At 35.1% G+C, this 22,925-nt stretch overlaps 2 protein-coding genes across 8 annotated transcripts; both read left to right on the top strand.

Moving 5' to 3' along the window:
• The first annotated feature begins 311 nt into the window (after positions 1-311).
• On the top strand, positions 312-9,365 carry LOC112732344 (zinc protease PQQL-like). Of its 6 annotated transcripts, none has more exons than XR_003813098.2 (22): positions 312-654; positions 852-1,098; positions 1,187-1,312; positions 1,727-1,864; positions 1,948-2,082; positions 2,172-2,429; positions 2,532-2,669; positions 2,767-2,836; positions 2,938-3,151; positions 4,218-4,323; positions 5,221-5,454; positions 6,392-6,556; positions 6,639-6,788; positions 6,872-6,963; positions 7,231-7,312; positions 7,417-7,500; positions 7,574-7,690; positions 7,773-7,883; positions 8,126-8,206; positions 8,497-8,691; positions 8,798-9,014; positions 9,086-9,365. XR_003813098.2 is itself a non-coding variant. In XM_025781042.3 (21 exons), the coding sequence occupies exons 1-21, from the start codon at positions 440-442 to the stop codon at positions 8,876-8,878; spliced, it is 3,039 nt and encodes a 1,012-aa protein (XP_025636827.1). In that variant the 5' UTR covers positions 312-439; the 3' UTR covers positions 8,879-9,365. The 6 variants fall into 6 exon arrangements, 4 of the variants coding, with proteins under 4 accessions (XP_025636827.1, XP_025636828.1, XP_025636829.1 ...); XR_011869799.1 differs by having other exon boundaries at positions 350-654; positions 1,173-1,312; XM_025781042.3 differs by having other exon boundaries at positions 8,798-9,365.
• A 7,929-nt stretch (positions 9,366-17,294) lies between these two features.
• Positions 17,295-18,525, top strand: LOC112732343 (large ribosomal subunit protein eL31). 2 transcript variants are annotated; one of them, XM_025781039.3, is made up of 3 exons: positions 17,295-17,393; positions 17,523-17,618; positions 17,998-18,525. In XM_025781039.3, exons 2-3 carry the CDS (start codon positions 17,536-17,538, stop codon positions 18,275-18,277), a joined length of 363 nt encoding a protein of 120 aa, XP_025636824.1. In that variant the 5' UTR covers positions 17,295-17,393; positions 17,523-17,535; the 3' UTR covers positions 18,278-18,525. The 2 variants fall into 2 exon arrangements, with proteins under 2 accessions (XP_025636824.1, XP_025636823.1); XM_025781038.2 differs by having other exon boundaries at positions 17,518-17,618.
• The last annotated feature ends 4,400 nt before the right edge of the window (positions 18,526-22,925 follow it).

Genomic DNA, 22,925 nt, shown 5'->3' with positions numbered 1-22,925 from the left:
ATCAGGGTTTGGAGGCCATTCAATCAAAACTGCGTCGTTTTCGTCGTCTGCCACGGTGACAGTTAACGTCACACGTCAGCCAACGTTAGCCAACTCAGCGAGGGAGATGACAGAAGGATGAACGTGAATAACTCTATTATCTTTCGGGGACTATTTTGATTAACTTTATCTTTCGGGGACGAAAATGAAAATTAAGGTATCTTTAAGGGACGATTTTGACTATTAACTCTTTTTTTTTTATTATTTTTATTGTTATTATTATTTCTTTCCTTCTCTTTTTGTAATTTACGTTTTACATTAAACTATGTGTCAACGACTCAAAGTCACTACGTTAAGGGGGAAAAGAAAAGAAAAAAGGAAAAGAAAGGGGGCCGTCCAGCGCAGAGTGGTAATTGGTAGCTTCGAGCTGAAGCCTGAAAGTGAAGACTGAAGAAGAGAAATGGAATTGCTTCCGGGTCCAGCGGACGCATCTTCGATCTCCAAGAAGCATGGCTTCCGATCCCTCAAAATGGTCACCGTCGACATGGATGAACCCCTCCCCCTCCACCCCGTCGGCGTCCTCTTCGGCACCCTCGACAACGGTCTCCGCTACTACGTCCGCTGCAATTCTAAGCCCCGCATGCGTGCCGCTCTCGCTCTCGCCGTCACCGTCGGGTATTCCAAATCTAATTCATTTCTCACTTCATCCTTTTCTCCGGGTTCCCCCCTCCCCTCTTTCGCCGCTGCAGTTTTCATTTTCATCCTCATTCTCACTTGTTCTTGTGTGCGACTACAGTTTTGGAATTTTTTTTATTATGTGCACGTGCTGATTGTGAAATTGATGATGAACGAAACCTCCTATTTACGGGCAGATCAGTTCTGGAAGAAGAGGATGAGCGTGGAGTTGCTCACATTGTGGAGCATCTTGCTTTCAGTGCCACTAAGATGTACACTAATCATGACATCATCAAGTTTCTTGAGAGCATTGGAGCGGAGTTCGGCGCCTGTCAAAATGCCGCCACCTCTGCCGATGACACCGTCTATGAGATGTTTGTTCCCGTTGACAAGCCTGAGCTTTTGTCTCAGGCCATTTCGGTTTTGGCTGAGTTCAGCTCTGAGGTATGTTTACTAGCGGCTATGAATTCCATGTTGGTCAGTCTTGGAGGCTCTTTTACTTTATTTGTTGTGATTAGGCTGTTTTGTGCAGATTAGAGTATCGAAAGAGGACTTGGAGAAAGAAAGGGGAGCTGTCTTGGAGGAGTACAGAGGGACTAGGAATGCGACTGGAAGGCTGCAGGATGCTCATTGGGTCTTGATGATGCAAGGGTCGAAGGTACCTCTATTGAGCACAAACAATTTAATGAGTCTGTCACAATTATTTGTTATTTGGTGATAACTGATAAGTTTAGAGGGCATTTTCAAACTCAGCTCACATTCCAATAATCATGGGTGTTTATTTCCAATTTCATATATTTTATACACATTTCTTCTTGTTGACATGATGTATGACTGGATCTATGTAGGGTACTTTACCTAATACGGCAAGACTTAGTTGTTATTGTTGATTCTTCTTATTCTCAATTAGTTTTGCTGGAATATATACTTAATATGAGATCTTACCAAATTCATGTGATTAGAAAAGTCAAGTTGCTATTGGATGATGTTAAAATGGTCTTGTAGATAAGATGTGATTTTTGGAAATTTTATAAAATTATGTTGTTTTGTAAAAACATTCGATTGATTGCAGTATGCTGAAAGGTTACCAATTGGACTAGAGAGAGTGATTCGGACAGTTTCTCCAGAGACTGTGAAGAACTTTTACAAGAAGTGGTACCATTTATGCAACATGGCTGTGATAGCAGTTGGAGATTTTTCTGATGCAGAGGTTCTTTTGTAATTTATCTCTTTGGAAATTTGAATGTGCTGTTTTGGTCATGGTTTATGCTAACCTTCCTCCCACAATTTCAGACTGTAGTAGAGCTGATAAAGACCCACTTTGGCCAAAAAGTCCCTGCACCTGATCCTCCACTTATACCAACATTCCAGGTTCCATCACATGAAGAGCCACGATTTTCATGTTTTGTTGAATCTGAAGCTGCCGGGGTAAGTAAGTAATGAATCAACAACCTTTCTTCAGTGACCGGTTTATTTGTTTGAAATTAACATGCTACTCTTGGTTTGGCTAATAACAGTCCGCAGTGATGATTAGCTATAAAATGCCAGCAGACGAGCTTAAAACAGTGAAAGACTACAGAAACTTACTTGCAGAATCCATGTTCCTATATGCATTGAACCAGAGATTCTTTAAAATATCACGCAGAAAGGATCCACCCTATTTCTCTTGCTCAGCTGCTGCTGATGTTCTAACTCGTCCATTAAAGGCTAATATAATGACTGCATCTTGCAAAGGAAAAGGGACTATTGACGCACTCGAATCAATGTTAATGGAGGTCTCTTTATTATTTTGAGGGCTGCATTATTTTTCTTTTGCTTTCTTCCTCTTCCACTCTTTTCTCTCTTTTTCTTTCCCAATATATGAAGCTATGTTTTAGGTTGCAAGGGTACGGCTTCATGGCTTTTCAGACCGTGAAATAGCTATTGTTCGTGCATTGCTGATGTCAGAAATTGAATCTGCCTATTTGGAGCGGGATCAAATTCAATCTACAAGCCTAAGAGATGAATATTTACAAGTATATTTGTCTTCTTTTTCTTTTGCTCATCAAAATGTGTTGCAACAAATTGTAGGTTTTGGGAATAAGTTTTTCTACTTTCTTTTTTTCCCCACAGCATTTTCTCCACAATGAACCTGTTGTTGGGATTGAATATGAGGCTCAGCTCCAAAAAACCCTTCTTCCACGTGAGTTGATATATCATTTTCTCTCTTCCTATATTAAATCTGTGCATGAATCCAATTTGAGAGGCCATGCAACTGACTTATATTAATTAATAACATTTTAGATATAACGGCAGCAGAGCTCTCTAAATGTTCTGACAAATTAAGGACATCATGCAGCTGTGTCATTAAGACAATTGAGCCCCAGACGTTTTCTGTAGTTGATGATCTAAAAAATATTGTAAAGAAAGTCAATCTTCTGGAGGAAGAGGGTAGAATACCTCCTTGGGATGACGAACATGTACCGGAAGAGATTGTCTCTACAAAGCCAAATATGGGGTGAGTTTGACCGCAAAAGATTTTACCCTTTTCCTAACTTGGCTCTTAAATATCTTTCGTTACTTGAATCAGTCTTTAAGGTGTTTCACATGTGCACATATCCTTGCAGTGATAATAATTATTGTCAATTAACACTAAGTGTGTACTCTGCAGTTATTCACTAGCTCCTAGATAGCCTACTTTAGTCTTTCAAACTTCATGTTATTATGAAAGAGTTGTTGACGTGCCTTAATTTTCTTCATGGTTTTCCTGTGTGCTAATTGATAACAGTAAGAAGTAGTTGGAGTTATACCAGTCTGCTAAGTGTAATTAGAAGTGGTTAGAGTTTGTTATAACTGTGCCAGCTAGGACAAGTTAGTTAGACTAATGCTTGTCTACAAATACAGTGTAATAAGTCTCTCTCTGCAGTTGGTTCAATAATCACAAATCAGAATCTTCTACACTCTTCTCAAACTCTCTTCTCTCTCAAACTCTCTTCTCCCTCATTGAACTCAAGCCTGATACCTTTCACTAATCTTTGCAGTTTTAGTGATTATCAAAGATAATTCTAGTATAAGAAGAATTAAGCATTGTTGGTTCTTGTATAACTACTACTACTTGGATTCATCTGGAGTAAAATAAAGGAAGTGCATTCTCCTTGGCAAATATTATGGTTGTTTGGATTACTTTTTGGTTGTTTCTCTGCACATCTTGTTAAGATAATAGATTTATTGTTGACTAGAATTCCAGTAAGGGCTTTTCCACGAGATGAGATGTTTTGTTTTGTTTTTACTGTTTCCTTTGTTGTGTTTGGCCAGTAGCTCTGTTTTATTAACCCAAAGAAAGGGAAGTGCTTGCCTGTTTTTGTTTTCCCCTGTAGGACAGGACCTGATTGAGGCATATTTCCTTCACTAAAATATTGTTTTTCTGTGAAGTACTAAAATGCCGATATAATCTGTTTAACCAGCTGGGATTTTATTGCAATGAAGGGCCAAACTAATATCTGGGTCAATTTCTTCTATTTTAAGTTATTTTTTGGAAATAACATATCCGTATCTCATTTCCCTTTTTCATCTCTCTAAATCAGGCATGTTGTGGCAGATAGGGACTATCCAAATATTGGAGCTGCTGAACTATTTTTGTCAAATGGCATGCGGATCTGCTATAAATGTACAGACTTTCTTGATGATCAGGTTCAATTCTCAGGAATTTCTTTCCAAATTTATGATAGTTAATACATGTTGCTTAAACGGACAGTGATCTATTATTACTTCATCACTGATTGACAACCTGCTTGCAATTTTATTAAATTGCATGATTAGTATGATGGAGAGAAGGGGAGCCTTGGAACAACGGTTGAGTTGTCTCCATGTGACCTCAAGGTCACGGGTTCAAGCCATTGATGTTATTATCAGGTTGGGCTGCATACATTATACCCTTTGGGTGTGGGCCTTCCCCGGACCCTGCGTTAATGTGGGATGATTTATGCACTGGGTGCCCTTTTTGTGATAAGATGGAGAATTTTATTGTAATAGAACAACTCAACGAAGTGCTAGGGGGAAAAAATGCATCTTCTTGATTATGTTTTTAGGAGTCATAATTATTCTCAGATAATTTACACATCTAAGGTGTTAATTTTGTAAAATTGAAATTTACTTGTGTGGTACTGTAAGTGTGAAAAATTTTGTAGAGATTTTGGGAGATAATATCTATGCTGTTTTTTCAAAGGGCAAAATACTACTAGTGCTAATATTAATTATTGCAGATGCCAAGTGTCTTAGATCATTGTTTTATTCTTTCTTCATACTTTTCTTTCGTTATTGTGATCTTTGGTGGGATTAACAGCATTCGTGAGAAAATGCTTCTTTTCTTCTTAATTTTATTTATGGATCTTTTTACTGTTATACAGATATCATTGTTTTAAGTTTCCAAGAAACTGAAGTTACTGTTAATACATGATCAGCTGTATATACTGGTTGTCATTGCAAGATTTGATTTTTATGCACATACATTTTATTAGGAATCTGGAAATACTGTTGCTCTCAGGAGTAATGTTGCCATTTTAGCATGAATTAATACTTTCTCAGCAGGTTATCTTCACAGGATATTCATATGGAGGCTTGTCTGAGCTCCCAGAGAGTGAGTATTTCTCTTGCTCTATGGGAGCAACCATTGCGGGGGAAATTGGAGTCTTTGGTTATAGACCATCTGTCCTAATGGATATGCTTGCTGGCAAGAGAGCTGAAGTTGGTACCAAGATCGGGGCATATATGAGAACTTTTTCTGGTGATTGCTCACCTACTGACCTGGAAACTGCTTTGCAGGTACATTTTCAATTATGAAAGTTGTGTATTAAGTTTATGATTTTCTAGCAAATTAAAGCAGTTACATGACCAAGTGAGAAGTTTTAAACCATTTAGTAAGGTCTAAATTGACGTGTTTATGTTTAAAGCAAGAACATATTCTGAATGACCTATAAGGTAAGGCATTCATATGTGAGATATATTTCTCCATTTTTTCATCTGTTTAATGTGTACCCTACAAATACTTTTTGCGTTCTACACCTCAGTCCAATATGTGAATATCCTCTATAAGGTAACTTTTGCCATTCACTTGATTTTGTACTATGCCCTATTGCTGTGTAATCCCTTAAAACCGGTAATTTTACTGCTAGCTTTTTGTCTTTGTTGGTGACCATACAATTCACCAAATGATTTATATTATAGGTGTTCGTCTGAATTCTTTGAAGTCTTGTGATCCTTGTGGCTTGTAGTGGCTTCAGCTTGAAATGTTTGATTAGCTTTGCTGTATTTTCTTCCTTTTATCCCAACACCTTTGGAAAAAACCATGCATTTGTTAATCCTGTCAGTGGTAGCTGTGTGTTAAAGTTGAATGCATTTGTTAAAGAAGCACTCCAAAGAACAATCACTTGAATGTGCTTCATCTCAGCTGTTTTCTAATATGTATATTTTAATTTTCCTCATTTCTGATTGCAGCATACTGTTATTGCATAACCCAGTCTGCTGCATAATTTGTGACATTTAAAGAACCTGGGTTGAACAGCAGGGGTCTTATGGTGAGGGGGGACAGGGTTGTTTGCTAAATCAACATGAACTGTTGATGTTTATAGTAAGATTAGTTCAAATGATCACTGTGGTGTGTCTAGTACTAGATTTAATTGCAACTATGTTTTCCTGTCATTTAAATCAGCCACATGTGACTTCCACTGGTCTATACTTATCACTTTAAATTATTCTCCAGCTTGTCTATCAGTTGTTTACAACCAATTTAACACCCGGCGAAGAAGATGTCAAAATAGTGATGCAAATGGCTGAAGAAGCAGTTTATGCTCAAGACAGGGACCCATATACTGCTTTTGCAAACCGTGTAAAGGAGCTCAACTATGGAAACTCCTATTTCTTCAGGGTATGATTATTTTCTGGTGTTACTTTAAACCATTGACTAAGTAAGACTGCTCTTGATTTTCAACTAACTACCTGTCTTGCAGCCTATTAGAAAAAGCGACCTACAAAAAGTTGATCCACTGAAAGCCTGTGAATACTTCAGCAAATGTTTCAGAGATCCATCAACTTTTACTGTTGTGATAGTTGGGAATATTGAACCTACCATTGCAATGCCCTTGATATTGCAGTACCTAGTGAGTTAAAATTTGGAAATTCATTTCTCTAAAGCCAGGAGATATTGAATACTATTAATTTTTTCTTTTGAAATTCCTTGCAGGGTGGAATACCAAGGCCAGCTGAACCTATTATGCATTTTAACCGTGATGAACTGAAAGGATTGCCTTTCACTTTTCCAACGACCATTTCTAGGTATTTACAAGAAAAAAATGTAGTAATTTTTCAGTAGTTTTGCTTCTGCAGGAAAAGATGTGAAATTATTCTTAGGCTCTCAAATATACTGCATTCTTTCTAAAGGCAAATGACCATGATTATGTACATCCATCTCCTGCAAAAGACAGTATTGTGCCTTTTTGACAATCTGGGTGTTACTAGTTTCTTTCAATTTTGTGTGGACACTGAGGTTCACTTTTAAAAGATAATGTGAACTTCCATATATGACATACTTTGTGCTTGTAGAGAAGTGGTTCGGAGTCCTATGGTGGAAGCACAATGTTTGGTGCAGCTATGCTTTCCCGTGGAGATGAAGAATGGAACCCTGGTATGTGCTCTTTCCTTTTGTATGCTGAATTTATGCAGTTAACTGAAGACGACCTGTTCTTACTGGAATTTATGTGGGCATATGGGCATGGGGCATGATTGCAGGTGGAAGAAATCCACTTTGTTGGGTTCCTAAGCAAGCTTATTGAAACAAAAATAATGCAAGTTCTCCGTTTCAAGCATGGACAGGTGTATACATGTTACCTGCATTTTCCTTCAGTTGTTTTTAATTGTATACTTAGGCACTACTTCTGTGCACCAGATATACTCTGTTGGTGTTTCAGTATTCCTTGGTGGTAATAAACCCTCAAGAATAGGTGATGTTCGTGGTGACATTAGCATAAACTTCTCTTGTGATCCAGAGATATCTTCCAAGCTGGCAAGTATTCTGCATATGCTAAATAGCTAAACTTTCAATATAGTTACTCAGTGTAATTTACTGTCTCGTAAATCATTTACAGGTGGATCTTGCTTTAGATGAAATTTTGTGCCTTCAAGAGGAAGGGCCTTCTGATCAAGATGTTGCAACCATCCTTGAAATTGAGCAAAGAGCTCATGAGAATGGATTGCAGGTTGATTTAACAGTTTTTTTTATTAGCATCATAACCTGTTCTAAGCTGTTTGATGCAGCGAAATATGTGAGGTAGACATAGAAGTTCATATATCTACCATATCAACTGTAGACAACGATACAAGTCAAACACATGTTCTTCTCTCATCTCTTATGTCCCCATGTGCATTCAAATTCAAGATTTAAAGGGGTACAAGTAACATCCGTCCTGTATCGTTTTCTTATTTCAGTATGTTCTTTCAGGAAAATTATTTCTGGCTGGATAGGATTTTACGCAGCTATCAATCGAGAGTCTATGCTAATGATGTTGGTGCTTCTTTTGAGGTTAGTGGTATTACTGTGTATTTTCCATTTCATTATAAGATCACCAAAGCATTAATATTCAATTCTAGCTTTATTTCGGGTGCTATCATCGTACTCAGATGCCTTTTCTGTTTGAGATAGAATTTAGACTTTAGTTGAATACTTTTATTTTCTTTGTGAACTAGCCCCCTCTAATATGATCTGTTTGAATGTGGCAAATTATTACAGCATTGGTTACGAAGTAATACATTTACTCATTTTAATTAAATGAAAATTGAAATTTGCGATATTGAAATTATTCCCTGGTTCAGATTCAAGATGAAGGTCGAAGAAAAGTTAGATCTTCCTTGACACCAAGAACTGCACAGTTGGCCCTGCAAAGGATGCTGCCATATCCTTGCAAAAAACAGTATACTGTGGTAATCCTAATGCCCAAGTCATCTCCTTTCCAATTACTGAAATCAGCATTCCAATCTACGCTAACAGGACATGCCAGAGAAGCAACGGTCAGTTACATTCAGGCCCCTCGCCAGGTTTTATTTTGGCCGGACTATAATAATATAATAATACAACAATAATCTATCTCATTACTATCTTTTATTTTTCTGGCAGATTTTAGTAGGAATCGCTGCCATGGTGGTTCTTGGTATTAGTTTGTGGAGACATTCACGGAGTGCCCAAAGTAGCAAGTAGCATACGTGTTTAGAGGAGCGTAAGTTTTCAAATTTCAACTGCTTCTTCACTCTTCAGGTTAACAGAAGACGTACATATGAGCATGAGCACTGATCATACAAAAACACAGGTTTTTGTGAATTAGGGGGGAAATTAGGTAGGTGTTTATTCTATTTGGGCTCAATGAGATCTAGAAACATGTTTTAATTGATTTATGCTGCTGCACAGAGTTGTTCATGCACCTTTGCTCGCATCTTTACTCAAAAAAGGGAGAACGGAACTCATACTACACACACAAGGGGGGTGGGGGGATGATAGGGAAACATTTGTATTACCAAGTTTGGTTTCTTTAGTTGGTGATGCATGGCGTAGTTTTTATTTTTATTTTTTATTTTTCATTTATTCTTAAATATATAAATTTTAATATTTTCTTTATAGAATATTTTGTATTATTAAATTTCTTATGTTATATTCATGGAGTAAATAGTCAAAATAATCTTTCAAATTTTATTCGTTAGTTAAATTGATTTTTATTCAATCAAATTCTTCTCTACTCCATTTTCCATTCAAATTTCTTTATTTTCACTTTTGTTAGGATTTTAAACCTCACAGAACTATGGCTATATTTTAAAGAAGATAATTTTGATATAATGAAAATATAAAATATTTTAGACAGCTATTTAATTATATTTGCTTTTTTTGAATGACTATTTATGTGAGCAATGTATATAGGGCTGGTAATATGTACTCTACATGTGGGTATCCAACCTTACCTAACCTAATCGGATAGGGTTGTTTATCCCATAGTTATTAGAACCGAATCGGTAATTGACTCGGTCATACGATTGGATCACTGGGTTACTGCTTCAACTGGTGAGTTACTGATTTACCCAGTTGATTTGGTCATAATTAAATAAAAATATAAAATTATAAAATTAAAATTAAAAGTTAAATGCATATTTTTAAAAATATATTAATAATAATTAAATATTAATTCTTAGATATAATTTATACTGCAAAAAAGATAATAAATTAATCACTAATACAAAATATTTTTTTAATTTAAATGAACAAGAAAAAATAAAAGTTAATACAATCAATATCAATATATTTATATACTATGTGACAACTTATTTGGTATTCATGTGAATCCATGTAAATAAAAAAAAATTATTCATATATATATATTGTCATCTACACTAGTGAGGAACAAGTTTGACACATTGGCAAGGAGAGGTTGTGTATTCACGCAGTCAGCATTTTTGGAGTTGTAGTGGAGGGAGTTCCTACGATAGTTCGGCGGCCCGCGGGTGCACCGTGGATCCACGGCGGGTTTAGTGTAATTTATGATGCAAACCGGCGGATTTTCAACAGGTTTGACCACTGTTGATCGGTTCGAATGTATGTCCGGTCTAATCTATCTACCAAATTGGCCAGACTATCGATTTATCGGTTTTTTGATTGAATCGACTGGTCCGATCCGGTTCTAATAATTATAGTTTATCCGATTCGTTGTGGGTAGAGTCGAGTGCGGGTTTAGAGATATCCTATCTAATCCTATCTGCACTTTTAATATATTATATAATATATATTTAAAATTATATATGTAGTGAAGGAAGTGAGTATTGAATCCACAACCTCTTCTTGTGAAAGTTTAAAATAATTACTAAATTAATAATTTTTTAATTACTAATTTAGTACGTTTGTTATTTAAAGAGGATTGTTGCAAGAATTTGGAGTTATAAAAAGAGTGACGAGACATTTATCTTTGTTTGTCTTATTTTAATTTTATTAAGAACTTGATGATAATGTTATTTGTAATTTTATATTAGATTTTTTAAAATTTTATTATTTAGTTTTAATTTAAATTTAGTTTTTTATTTTTTATTTTATTAATATGTATGAAATATGAAATGATTGAATTTTATATTTAGTTGAAAAAAATTTGATTTTCCTACGAGTAGGATCGAGTAGGGTAGAGTTAAAAATTTTAACGTGAATTAGGTTTTTCAATCTGTAGGTAGAGTAGGGTAGGGTTGAGTTAAAAGTTTTTAACTTGAAGGTAAAATTAGGATAGAGTCAATCCTATTCTATTCTATCCATTGCTAGTCCTAACAATGTATAAAAAGTTGTGATTTTTTTTTGACACAATATTAGTGGTGATTTTTTTTGACACAACATTAGATGCACGTGTAAGATCATTTTACACGTATCCAAATTGAATTCTATTTTAAATTTATTGGGGTATCTTAAACTTCATATATTTGAAATACAATTTTAAAATATTGAAAGCGAGTTTAATTTTTTTTAAAATATAGTTTTCAACACCAACACGTTTGAAATGTACGAATGAAGAAAATGGAAGATCAATCAAATATAAAAAGACGAGAAATCGATTGTGTGTGAGTAAGGGATAAACATGGAAACAAGAGTAGAGAAGAAATCAACAAAAATAACAAATAAATAAATAATGTTTCAAGAATTATAAGTTATAAAAATGTTTAGTTGGGGTATGAAATTGCTATAATCCAGAAGAAACTTTTATAAATAAGTGTAAATTAAAATAGAAAAGTTAAAAATTTTTTTTTTCTATTAACTTAATTGAATTTGGTTATCAAATTAATTTGATTATATAATATGACGCTTTAACTGATTTGAGAAGATACTAAAGTCCAATTGTATACATACAAAAATATAAAAATAAGGGTAAAATATGTTATAAAATAACTAAATAAATAAATAAATAAGGAAGATGTAACAAACATAAAGTAAAGAAATATAATTAGATAACAATATTAACCACAATTACTATCTCAGTATAAAAGAAATGATTAATATATTTACTAATATTATATACCAAGAGTAAGAGAGAGGAGTATTTAAAATACTTGTAAAATAAAAAAAGAGAAAAAATATAAGAGAGAGAGAATAGTATTTGTTATTGATTGTAGTGTGTTTCCATTCAGAGGCTAATGAAACATTTTCAAACTACATTTAATAGAGTCATCCTTTGGTAAATAGAATTTTATTGGAAATGGGCATTCACATCAGTACTTATCATAACACTCCCCCTTGGATGCCCATTTAGGATTATTGCCACGTTAAAACCTTACTAAGGAAAACCCAATGGGAAAAAACCTTAGTAAAGGAAAAAGAGTATAATATCCTTTGTGATGGGGACTGCCTCATTAAAAACCTTGTCAAGAAAAACCCAATGGGAAAAAAACCTGACCAAGGGAAAAAGAGTACAGTCTCCCCCTCTTGCCGACATTATTTTATATCTCGAAATCGGCGCATCCCAATTTGATGTAACAATCTTTCAAAAGAAGATTTTGGGAGTGACTTTGTGAATAAATCTGCCAGATTATCACTTGAGCGGATCTGTTGGACATCAATTGTCCCTTGATTTTGAAGATCATGAGTGAAAAAGAATTTGGGAGAAATATGCTTTGTTCTATTACCTTTGATATATCCGCCTTTAAGTTGAGCAATACATGCTGTATTATCTTCAAACAGGACAGTTGGAGCTATCTTCTGATCAATCAGTCCACATGATGACAGAATATATTGGATCACACTCCTCAGCCAAAAACACTCGCGACTAGCTTCATGTATCGCTAGTATTTCAGCATGATTAGAGGAGGTTGCTGCTATTGTCTGTTTCGTGGACCTCCATGATATAGCTGTACCACCATACGTGAATAGGTATCCTATTTGAGATCTCCCTTTATGTGGATCAGACAAATATCCAGCATCTGCATAGCCAACTAATTGTGACTTGGATCCATAGGGATAAAACAATCCCATATCAACCGTTCCATGAAGATATCGAAAGATCTGTTTGATTCCACTCCAATGTCTTCTGGTTGGAGAGGAACTATATCTTGCTAGTAAATTCACCGCGAATGATATGTCAGGTCGTGTATTATTGGCAAGATACATTAGCGCTCTAATGGCACTAAGATATGGTACTTCAGGACCAAGGATATCTTCATTCTCTTCTTTAGGACGGAATAGATCCTTTTCCACATCTAAAGATCTTACAATCATTGGGGTACTTAATGGATGTGACTTATCCATATAAAATCTTTTCAAGATCTTCTCTGTGTATGTCGCTTGATGAATAAAGATCCCATTTTTTGTATGCTCGATCTGCAGGCCGAGACAAAATTTAGTCCTTCCAAGATCTTTCATCTCAAACTCTTCCTTTAGAGTTTTTATAATTGTTGGAATCTCTTTAGGAGTTCCAATGATATTTAAATCATCAACGTACACAGCAATTATAATGAATCCAGATGCGGATTTCTTTATGAAAACACATGGACAAATATCATCATTTTTGAATCTATTTTTGGCCAGATACTCAGTAAGATGATTATACCACATTCGTCCATATTGCTTTAGACCGTATAAAGATCTTTGAAATTTAACTGAGTATAACCCCTGTGAATATTCATTGGATGGTTTAGATATCTTTAGTCCTTCAGGGACTTTCATATAGATATCCCGATCTAATGAGCCGTATAAATAGGCTGTTACCACATCCATTAAATGCATATGCAGTTTATGATATGCACATAAACTGACCAAATAACGCAATGTTATCGCATCCACTACAGGGGAATACGTTTCTTCATAATCTATACCGGGCCTTTGTGAAAAACCTTGTGCCACAAGTCGGGCTTTATAGCGCACAACTTCATTTTTCTCATTTCGTTTTCTCACAAATACCCACCAGTATCCAACAGGTTTTACATCTTCTGGTGTACGGACTACAGGTCCAAAGACTTCACGTTTTGCAAGTGAGTCTAACTCAGCCTTCATGGCTTCTTTCCATTTTGGCCAATCATTCCTTTGTCGACATTCTTCGACTGATCTTGGCTCAAGATCCTTACTTTCATGCATGATATTCAATGCCACATTATATGCAAATATTTCATTGACAATTGTCTTATTTCGATCCCATTTCTCTCCTGTAAAGACATAATTTATCGAGATCTCGTCATTTTCACAATTTTCAGGTACCTGAACGTCTTCTGGCGTTATATCAGAATTTTGGACAACTGCAGGTGTCTTTACTATGTCTTTTTCAACAGGAATATTTACCTCTTTTCTCTTTCGAGGATTTTTATCTTTGGAACCGACAGGCCTGCCACGCTTCTGGCGTAAATTTGCTTCAGTGACTATTTGTCCTACTGGGACACCAATTCGAATTGGAGCATTTTCCGCCCTGCCACGCTTCTGGCGTGAATTTGCTTCAGTGGCTAATTGTCCTACTGGGACATCAATTCGAATTGGGGCATTTTCCGCTCGTATATAAGATTTAGTTATCCTCTTTGTATCGAAAAATGCATCAGGCAATTCATTTGCTATTCTTTGCAAATGTATAATCTTTTGAACTTCTAGTTCACATTGCCCTGATCGAGGATCTAAATGCATCAACGATGATGCATTCCAATTAAGTTCCTTTCCAGGAAGCTTATTCTCTCCCCCTAATGTTGGAAATTTTGATTCATCAAAATGACAATCCGCAAACCGGGCTTTAAATACATCTCCCGTTTGTATCTCAAGATACCTCACTATAGAGGGAGAATCATATCCAACATATATCCCCAATTTTCTTTGGGGTCCCATTTTGGTACGATTAGGTGGTGCAATGGGAACATATATCGCACACCCAAATATTCTTAAATGGGAGACATTTGGCTGCTGGCCAAAAGCTAATTGCATAGGAGAGAACTGATGATAACTTGTTGGCCTCAAACGAATAAGTGCTGCGGCATGTAAAATAGCATGCCCCCAAACCGAGGTTGGGAGATTTGTTCTCATAAGCAAGGGTTTAGCAATCAATTGGAGGCGTTTAATAAGTGATTCTGCTAACCCATTTTGTGTGTGAACATAAGCTACTGGATGTTCAACACTTATTCCATTAGCCATACAATAAGCATCAAATGCTTGGGAAGTAAATTCACCAGCATTATCAAGACGAATTGTTTTGATTGGATTTTCTGGAAATTGTGTTTTTAATCGAATAATTTGAGTCAGTAATCTCGCAAACGCCAGGTTGCGAGAAGATAATAAGCACACATGTGACCATCTCGAAGATGCGTCTATTAGGACCATAAAATATCTAAAAGATCCACATGGTGGATGAATAGGTCCACATATATCACCTTGAATCCTTTCTAGGAATTCAGGGGACTCAAATCTAATCTTTACTGGTGATGGCCTTAAAATTAACTTCCCTTGAGAACATGCAGCACAACAAAATTCACTAGATTTAAGAATCTTCTGGTTCTTTAGTGAATGTCCATGAGAGTTTTCAATAATTCTCCTCATCATGGTTGTTCCCAGATGACCCAATCTATCATGCCAAGTTATGAATTCATTTGGGCTAGTAAACTTCTGGTTTACAATGGCATGTGATTCAATTGCACTAATCTTGGTATAATACAATCCAGATGAAAGTGAGGGTAACTTTTCTAATATAACTTTCTTATTTGAATCATGAGTTGTGATACATAAATACTCATGATTTTTCTCATTCATCGTTTCAATATGATATCCATTTCGGCGAATATCTTTGAAACTCAACAAGTTCCTCAAAGACTTGGTAGATAATAGTGCATTATTTATTATAAATTTTGTTCCTCCAGGAAACAAAAATTATAGCTCTTCCGGAGCCTTCTATCACATTGCCTGAGCCAATAATAGTATTAACATACTCTTCTTTTGGCACAAGATGGGTAAAATATATAGTACTTTTAAGAATAGTGTGCGAACTTGCACTATCCGCAAGGCAAATATCTTCAGAATATGTCCTTGCCATTTTTCTTCAATAATAATAATAATAATAATAAAATGAGAAAAATTATATGCACAGTAAAAATTATTCACATGAATGCTTAACAAACATATACATATATCAAACTATTCCATCATTGATCAAATAGCCAATATTTCTTTCAAGATCTTCAAAGAAATTAGATACATCATAATGAGTGGTGGAATTTTCATTATTTGAAACAAAATTTGTTTCCTTTCCTTTGTCATCCTTTTTTTTTAAGGATGCTTGATAAAAATCAACTAGGTGCCTTGGGGTACGACAGGTATGTGACCAATGGCCCTTTTCACCACAACAGAAGCATTTATCCTCAATTGATTTACTTTGCCCATTATTTCTTTCTTTATCCCACTTCTGGTGAGATGTTTTCTTGTGAACATAATTTCTTTTTCCTTCCATAATTTTTCTTGTTACTAAAACCTTGCCATTTACCTCTTTTAGGGTAATTTGCCGCATTTACTTCAGGAAATGGGGTGGCGCCAGCTGGGCGCGCTTCATGATTCTTTAAAAACAACTCATTGTTGCATTCAGCAACAAGAAGGCAAGAAATTAACTCAGAATATTTTTAATTTCTTTTTCTCGATACTGCTGCTGCAGGAGCACATTCGAGACATGGAAGGCCGAGAAAATTTTCTCTAACATATCGGGCTTGAGGAAGTATCACATGATTGTACCTTTCTTCAAGGTCTTTCTACAGATCTGCAGGATCTTTTAATGTGGGATATTCATTTTTCAATCATACTTCAAGATGACGATGAAGGAAAAATATGACTTTGGCTTTATCCTTGTGGGATGTATTATTTTCAACCTTAATGGTATCTTCAAGATCCATTGAATCAAGATGGATTTTAGTATCTAGTATCCATAGTAAATAATTGTTTCCAAATATATCAAAAGCATTATATTCAAGATGAAAGAGTTTCGACATAACAAAAATTTGTTACCTAGAGTCTTCCTAAAATTTCGTTAGAGCTTCGTGCTGATAACGTGTTATAAAATAACTAAATAAATAAATAAATAAATAAGGAAGATGTAACAAACATAAAGTAAAGAAATATAATTAGATAACAATATTAACCACAATTACTATCTCAATATAAAAGAAATGATTAATATATTTACTAATATTATATACCAAGAGTAAGAGAGAGGAGTATTTAAAATACTTGTAAAATAAAGAAAGAGAGAAAATATAAGAGAGAGAACATTGCTATTATTGATGCTGTGTAAAGAGAGAGAGAGAGAATAGTATTTGTTATTGATTGTAGTGTGTTTCCATTTAGAGGCTTAAGCCTCTATTTATAATAAAACATTTTCAAACTACATTTAATAGAGTCATCCTTTGATAAATAGAATTTTATTGGAAATGGCATCCACATTAGTACTTATCATAACAAAACATAGTTTTGTTTTTAAAATTTGTCACAAATTGTAAAAGTATTTTCACGTTTTACGAATATTTTGGCCAGGACCGAACCTTAGACGAAATCATAATTGAGATGATGGCCCATGCACGGGTCAGACCTATCTCATCGACCCAACAAACAGAAAAAATGAATACATAAAAGCCCAATAGGCTCTTTTAGGGTTTTTATATTCAACCATGAACCATCCCTCTCTTTGTGTTCCCTCTAATATCTGTCCTCTATCTGTATCACTGCGCCAACCTCAAACCCTTGCAAATCCGAAAAGGTCTCTCTCTCTCTCTCTCTCTCACACACACACACACACACACACACACACACACACACACACTCCATCTCAGATTCAATTTCTATTTATGTATTCCGTTGACGAGATATTTGTGTTTGTGCAGTGCAGGAGGTAAGTAAACATGGTGGAAAAGACCAAGGGTAGGAAGGAAGAGGTTGTTACTCGAGAGTACACCGTCAACCTCCACAAACGCTTACATGGCTGGTGCTCACTCACTCTTACAACTTTGCTTCTACCATTTCTGCTTATTAGCGCTTTTGATTAATAATACCAAATGTTTACAGTTTACTCATATGTCAAATTATTGTAAAATGTTATAATTAGTTCCTTCTTTTTCGGTTGCTTTCTCTAGTTAGTTGTGGTGCGTTATGCACAAATGAAAAGCATTTCTTGTTTGTTGCTAATGGCTTAGATTTCCTAATGATCCATACTTTTTTATTATTACATATGAAATGATAACCCCCTTGATGAAGTCAGTAATTTCCTAATGATAAAGTTTGTTGTTATTTACATTTGAATCGTTCATACTGTAATTACATTTCATGATAACTTAGTAGTTAATTGTTGTCATTATGCAAAACAGCACCTTCAAGAAGAAGGCTCCTAAAGCAATAAAGGAGATAAGGAAGTTTGCTCAGAAGGCCATGGGGACTAATGATGTGAGAGTGGATGTGAAGCTGAACAAGTTTGTGTGGAGCCAGGGGATCCGGAGTGTACCCAGAAGGATCCGGGTGCGCATTTCCCGCAAGAGGAACGACGATGAGGATGCAAAGGAAGAGCTTTACTCCCTTGTCACAGTTGTTGAAATCCCTAAGGAAGAGCTTAGAGGTTTGGGCACCAAGGTCATTGAAGATGAGGATTGATCTTCTATATATATTTTTTCCTCAAATCTTGAGACATACATGTAGTTTTGACAATTTCAGTGGTTCTTTCTAATTTTTCTAGCAAATTATCCATCCTTATAGTTAACTAATATGGTTTTTCCGTTTTCTATTTAATTTTATTGAGCCTTTGTACCTTCGGGATGTGTGAGTTTATAGACGATTCCCTCTGTTTTGTCTGCTTTATTGAGTTGAAGCCTAAGGAAAGAGCTTTGTACTTTTGGCGCGCTTATTCGGTTATTCCTCATGTTTCTTTTGATTACTGCCAAGGGTGTTTTGGAAATTATAAGTTTAAACAGCCAGCTGACGGAAAACAAAATGATCTCGCTGAACACAATGCAATGGATGGTTATTTTATGAACTGCTACTTTGTTTTAAACAAGCAATTCAATAATTTTGTTTTTCATCCTATTTTCGCATTGAAAAATAGGATGTGTGCAGTAAAATTAGTTATTAAATAAGTTATTATGTATTTGTATATAATTTGTATTTTGTATTTTAAGTTTCATGGTATATTTTGAGTGATGAGTGATTGGTTTGAGAACTGAGTTTTTGTGTGTATGTAGTATGGACAAGGTTGTGAGAACTGAACTGGTCAATAAACTGATAAGGTGATTGGTTCAATAGTTCAAAGAGGTTCAATTGGAATTTAATCGAGGTTTAACCGGTTTAATTAAATATATAATAAAATTATAAAAAATTTAATATATAATTTTAAATATTTGAATTTAATAATTTTTTAGCTGATAAATTTTAAAATTTTACAGCTTTTCATAATTTATGATTAAAAATTCACAAATAATCAATAAAAAATATATATAAAAGAATAGCATAAACAAAAATTCCAGCATAAACACAATGCAGCAGAGTTAAACTATAAACATCTCAAAATTAGGAAAATTTCAGCAATTTAGCATAATGCAATGAAGCATGCACCATAGGACCGTCAACAATTTAGAATCAGACAATCAGCAACCAGAGTCACTAATCCAAAATCAGAACAAATCCGCATAAACAACTCAATGTAGAATTGTGGCAATGTTTTTATTTTGAATCAATAACAGCAAAACAACAATTCACCAAAATAACAAGTACAACATATTAGATTTAAAAATCAATCTCAGCAAAATTAATAAATTAAACAATTGAATTTATAACTCATCAACAACAGAATTCATCAAATTTCAGAATCATCAATAATATCTCAAAATTCTAAAAATTCAGAATCATCAATAATTTCAGAATCATCAAATAAAAATTCTAAAAATTAATATCTCAAAACTCAGAGAAGCAGAAACGTAAAAGAGACATGGAGATAAACTGCGAGACATCACACCTAAAAGAGAAGCAGAGAAGCAGAAACGACGTTGACGAGGAAGGGAGAAGCAGAAACGACAAGGAGGGGAGAAGCAAAAACGACGCAGGGGAGGAAGGGAGAAGCAGCGACGACCCACGACGAGGAGTGGAGATGCGGCGACGATGACCAACGGCGAGGAGCAGTGAAGCAGCGACAGAGAGACAAAGAGTGCAATAGAGAGAGAGAAGGGAGAGAAGGGTTCAGCAATGACAAACGATGCGGGGCTCTGGGGGCTGCGGTGGCTGTGGGAGGCTAGGGTTCTTCCTCTTCTTTCAATCTCATGCTTTCTTCAGTTTGAGGGAGGAGACGCCGAAAGGGGTGAGAGTGGGAGTGGGTTGGGGTCCTGTGGGTCTTGGGTAGCCATTTAGGTCTTTTTTTTTTTTTTTTTTTTTAATAAATAAAGTATAAAAACGCGCCATTTGGATGGAGTATTCAAACCAAAAACTCGTTAAAAAATTGGACGGTTCTACCGGTTCATTGATTAACTGCCAATTCAACCAATTTTTCACCGATTTTTTGTCAAGCGGTTTCTCGCTTTATTCGGATCGGCTAAGTGATTGGTTTTCGATTAATCCGGTTGAACCGACTGGTCCGATTTAGTTTTCAGAACCATGAGTATGGATGCTCACACTAAATGCCTCATTCGATTTAAACATGCAAATTATATGCCACAGAATGGATAAAGGGGACTTCGAAAGCTTGGGTGATGAAGCCTGATGAACTTCCGTTTAGGAAGCTTCAAAAACCAATTTTTTGGGTTTTTAATTTATAAAAGTTATATTAATATTATTTAGTATAGTTTTTTAAATATATTTTTAACTTTTAAAAAAATTGTTTAAGAATTTTTGAAAAAGTCAAGAAATTTGACTTCTTTCCTTTTTAAAAGTTATTTTTTAATTTTTATTTATTAAAAATTTTTTAAAATAAGTACTTCTATGATAAAAATTTAATATAAAATAATTTATTTATAAATTACTTTTAATACAATTTATTATATTTTAATTTTTTTTTTCAAAAGAGATTAATTAAGTTATTTATTCAAACTTTTGATCTTTGTTTTTTAGAGTCAAACTAATAGTTTCTTCATAAAATGGTATATTTTTCCAAAAAAATGTATGTCAATATTTATTTTTTTCTATAAAACTAGTGTATGTTTCCGTATTCTATATGGGATAATATATAAAATTATATAAAAATTTTATTAAAAAATTAAATAAAATATATATAGTAATTATTATTATAAATATTTAACAAAGTTATATTTAAAATCAAACTCTCAAGATTGTTAATATTAAAATATTAAAAATAATTAGTATTTATCTTAATCAATTTGAGTTTATTGAGTGGCCATCTCATTTGTTCGCTTAAACAACTAATAGGAGCTAATCTCACTTTATGTGTGTAGCAATCCATTGGCTAGCAGTAAACCCTTAATAAATGGAGCATCAATATGGTTAGACTTGGCAGGAGTACCCGAATACGTGGGTACCCAACCCATCCATACCCGGTTGGGGAAAGTAATAACCTGACCCGAGTCGGGACAGATTTTGCTCGGGACAGGGTAGGCTTGGGTTTAGGGTGTACCCGCCCCGGATATATACAAATAAACACTTTTTAGGAATTAAGATTTGTCTCACATCACAGATTCAGTGATTCATAACTTCAGTCCATACTCTATAGCCATGCCAGAGAAACCCAGCCATCCTCACCCAGAGTCTTCTTCTTCTCGGTTTCTTCACAAAAAATCTCATAGCTCCCGTCATCGTCGTTGCTGAGCCCATCGCCGCCTACCTCTTCACAGCTCATGTCGCTGTCGCTGCTTATCCCGTTACTGTTGCTGTTGAGTCTGTCGCCACCTTTCTCCTACCGAGTCCATTTTCTCTAGGTAAATTCCCCTCTCTCTCTCTCTCTCTCTGAGTCTGTTACGTTCTTCTCTTCTTCTTCCACAGACTCATCACTTAGTCGCCGTTGCTATGAGCGCGAAAGTTGTCGTTGCAGTTTCATGTGAGTCTTGACGTGGGATAAATGCCTCTAGAACCTATGCACAATTACTCAAGAGGGGGGGGGGGTGAATTGAGTATTGCAACAACAATGAATCTTTTTGCGAAAGTTAAAGACAATATACAAAAGTGTTATTGTACTAGTATTTTTCCAAGAGCTTAACTCAATTGCTAAGCATTTATAAGGAGCTTTTACTTTCCAATAGACACCAACTCAAATAAATTGATCAAGCTTTTCACCAATCGGACTTAAGCTATTCCTTAAGTACTTACGAAGCTACTTTTCGATCACAATTTATTTGCTCAAAGGTAAAAGATAATAATATTGAAGAGATGAGTTTGGAGAGATGCAAACGCTATTTAGAGTGGTTCGGCACAATCCTTGTCCTACGTCCACTTTCTTTCTCAATCGCTATTGAGAAGTTCCACTATTGCCAAGCTTCAAGGTGCTCGCGCAAAACCTTTTACAATCCGAGTCCTTAGTTTCTAACACCTCACGGTATATGATCACCACTCGTATACTAACCCACTCCACTTAGAGATTCCTTCTCTAAGATTTGCCTTGAGTACTTAGTATACTTCTTTGGTATCCTCACCGACTATAGTGTTTATAACTCTTGACTCAACCTTGGAGATCACACTCCAATTTACAAAGTGTTACAAGAAAACAATTCTCAAAGAATTGTTGAGATGAAATGAGTACTCTCTAAAAGAGTGTATGATTACAAGTTTAGCACTATTGAACCAATTGATATTGCTCTCTCAAATTGTGTATTATAACACCTTAAAAATGTGTAGAATGAAAGAATATGAACAAGATAGTTTGCAAATACTCACATATATGAAATAAGGCTTCAATCCATCTATTTATAGACTCCCCAAACCTTAGAAACGTTGGGGAGTTTAATAGGATGGAGCCGTTTTGTTAAAACTAGCCGTTTTTTATGTTTTTGAATTATTTGCATCGATGCATAACACTTTGCATCGATGCAAATGTGTCTTTGAAGCTGAAATTTGAATTTTCAGCTAGGTTGCATCGATGTAAACATCTTTGCATCGATGCAAAAAGTCGTTGCATGCTTTGCATCGATGCAAGATGAGTGTGCACCGATGCAAACCTTAAAGAATGGCTTAAAATCACTTCAAAATGCTTAGGATTGATCTCAAACTTGTTGGAGTCAATTCCTATGCTTTTGTACCTTTGAAAACAAGTTTTTAAACCATTTGGCTAGCATCGAATTGCAAGATGTGCATCAAAACATTTTGTGAGTGT

The sequence above is a fragment of the Arachis hypogaea genome, chromosome 13 (assembly GCF_003086295.3).
Source record: "Arachis hypogaea cultivar Tifrunner chromosome 13, arahy.Tifrunner.gnm2.J5K5, whole genome shotgun sequence".
Classification (NCBI taxonomy): Eukaryota; Viridiplantae; Streptophyta; class Magnoliopsida; order Fabales; family Fabaceae; genus Arachis; species Arachis hypogaea.
This window is presented reverse-complemented; position numbering and strand designations above follow the sequence as displayed.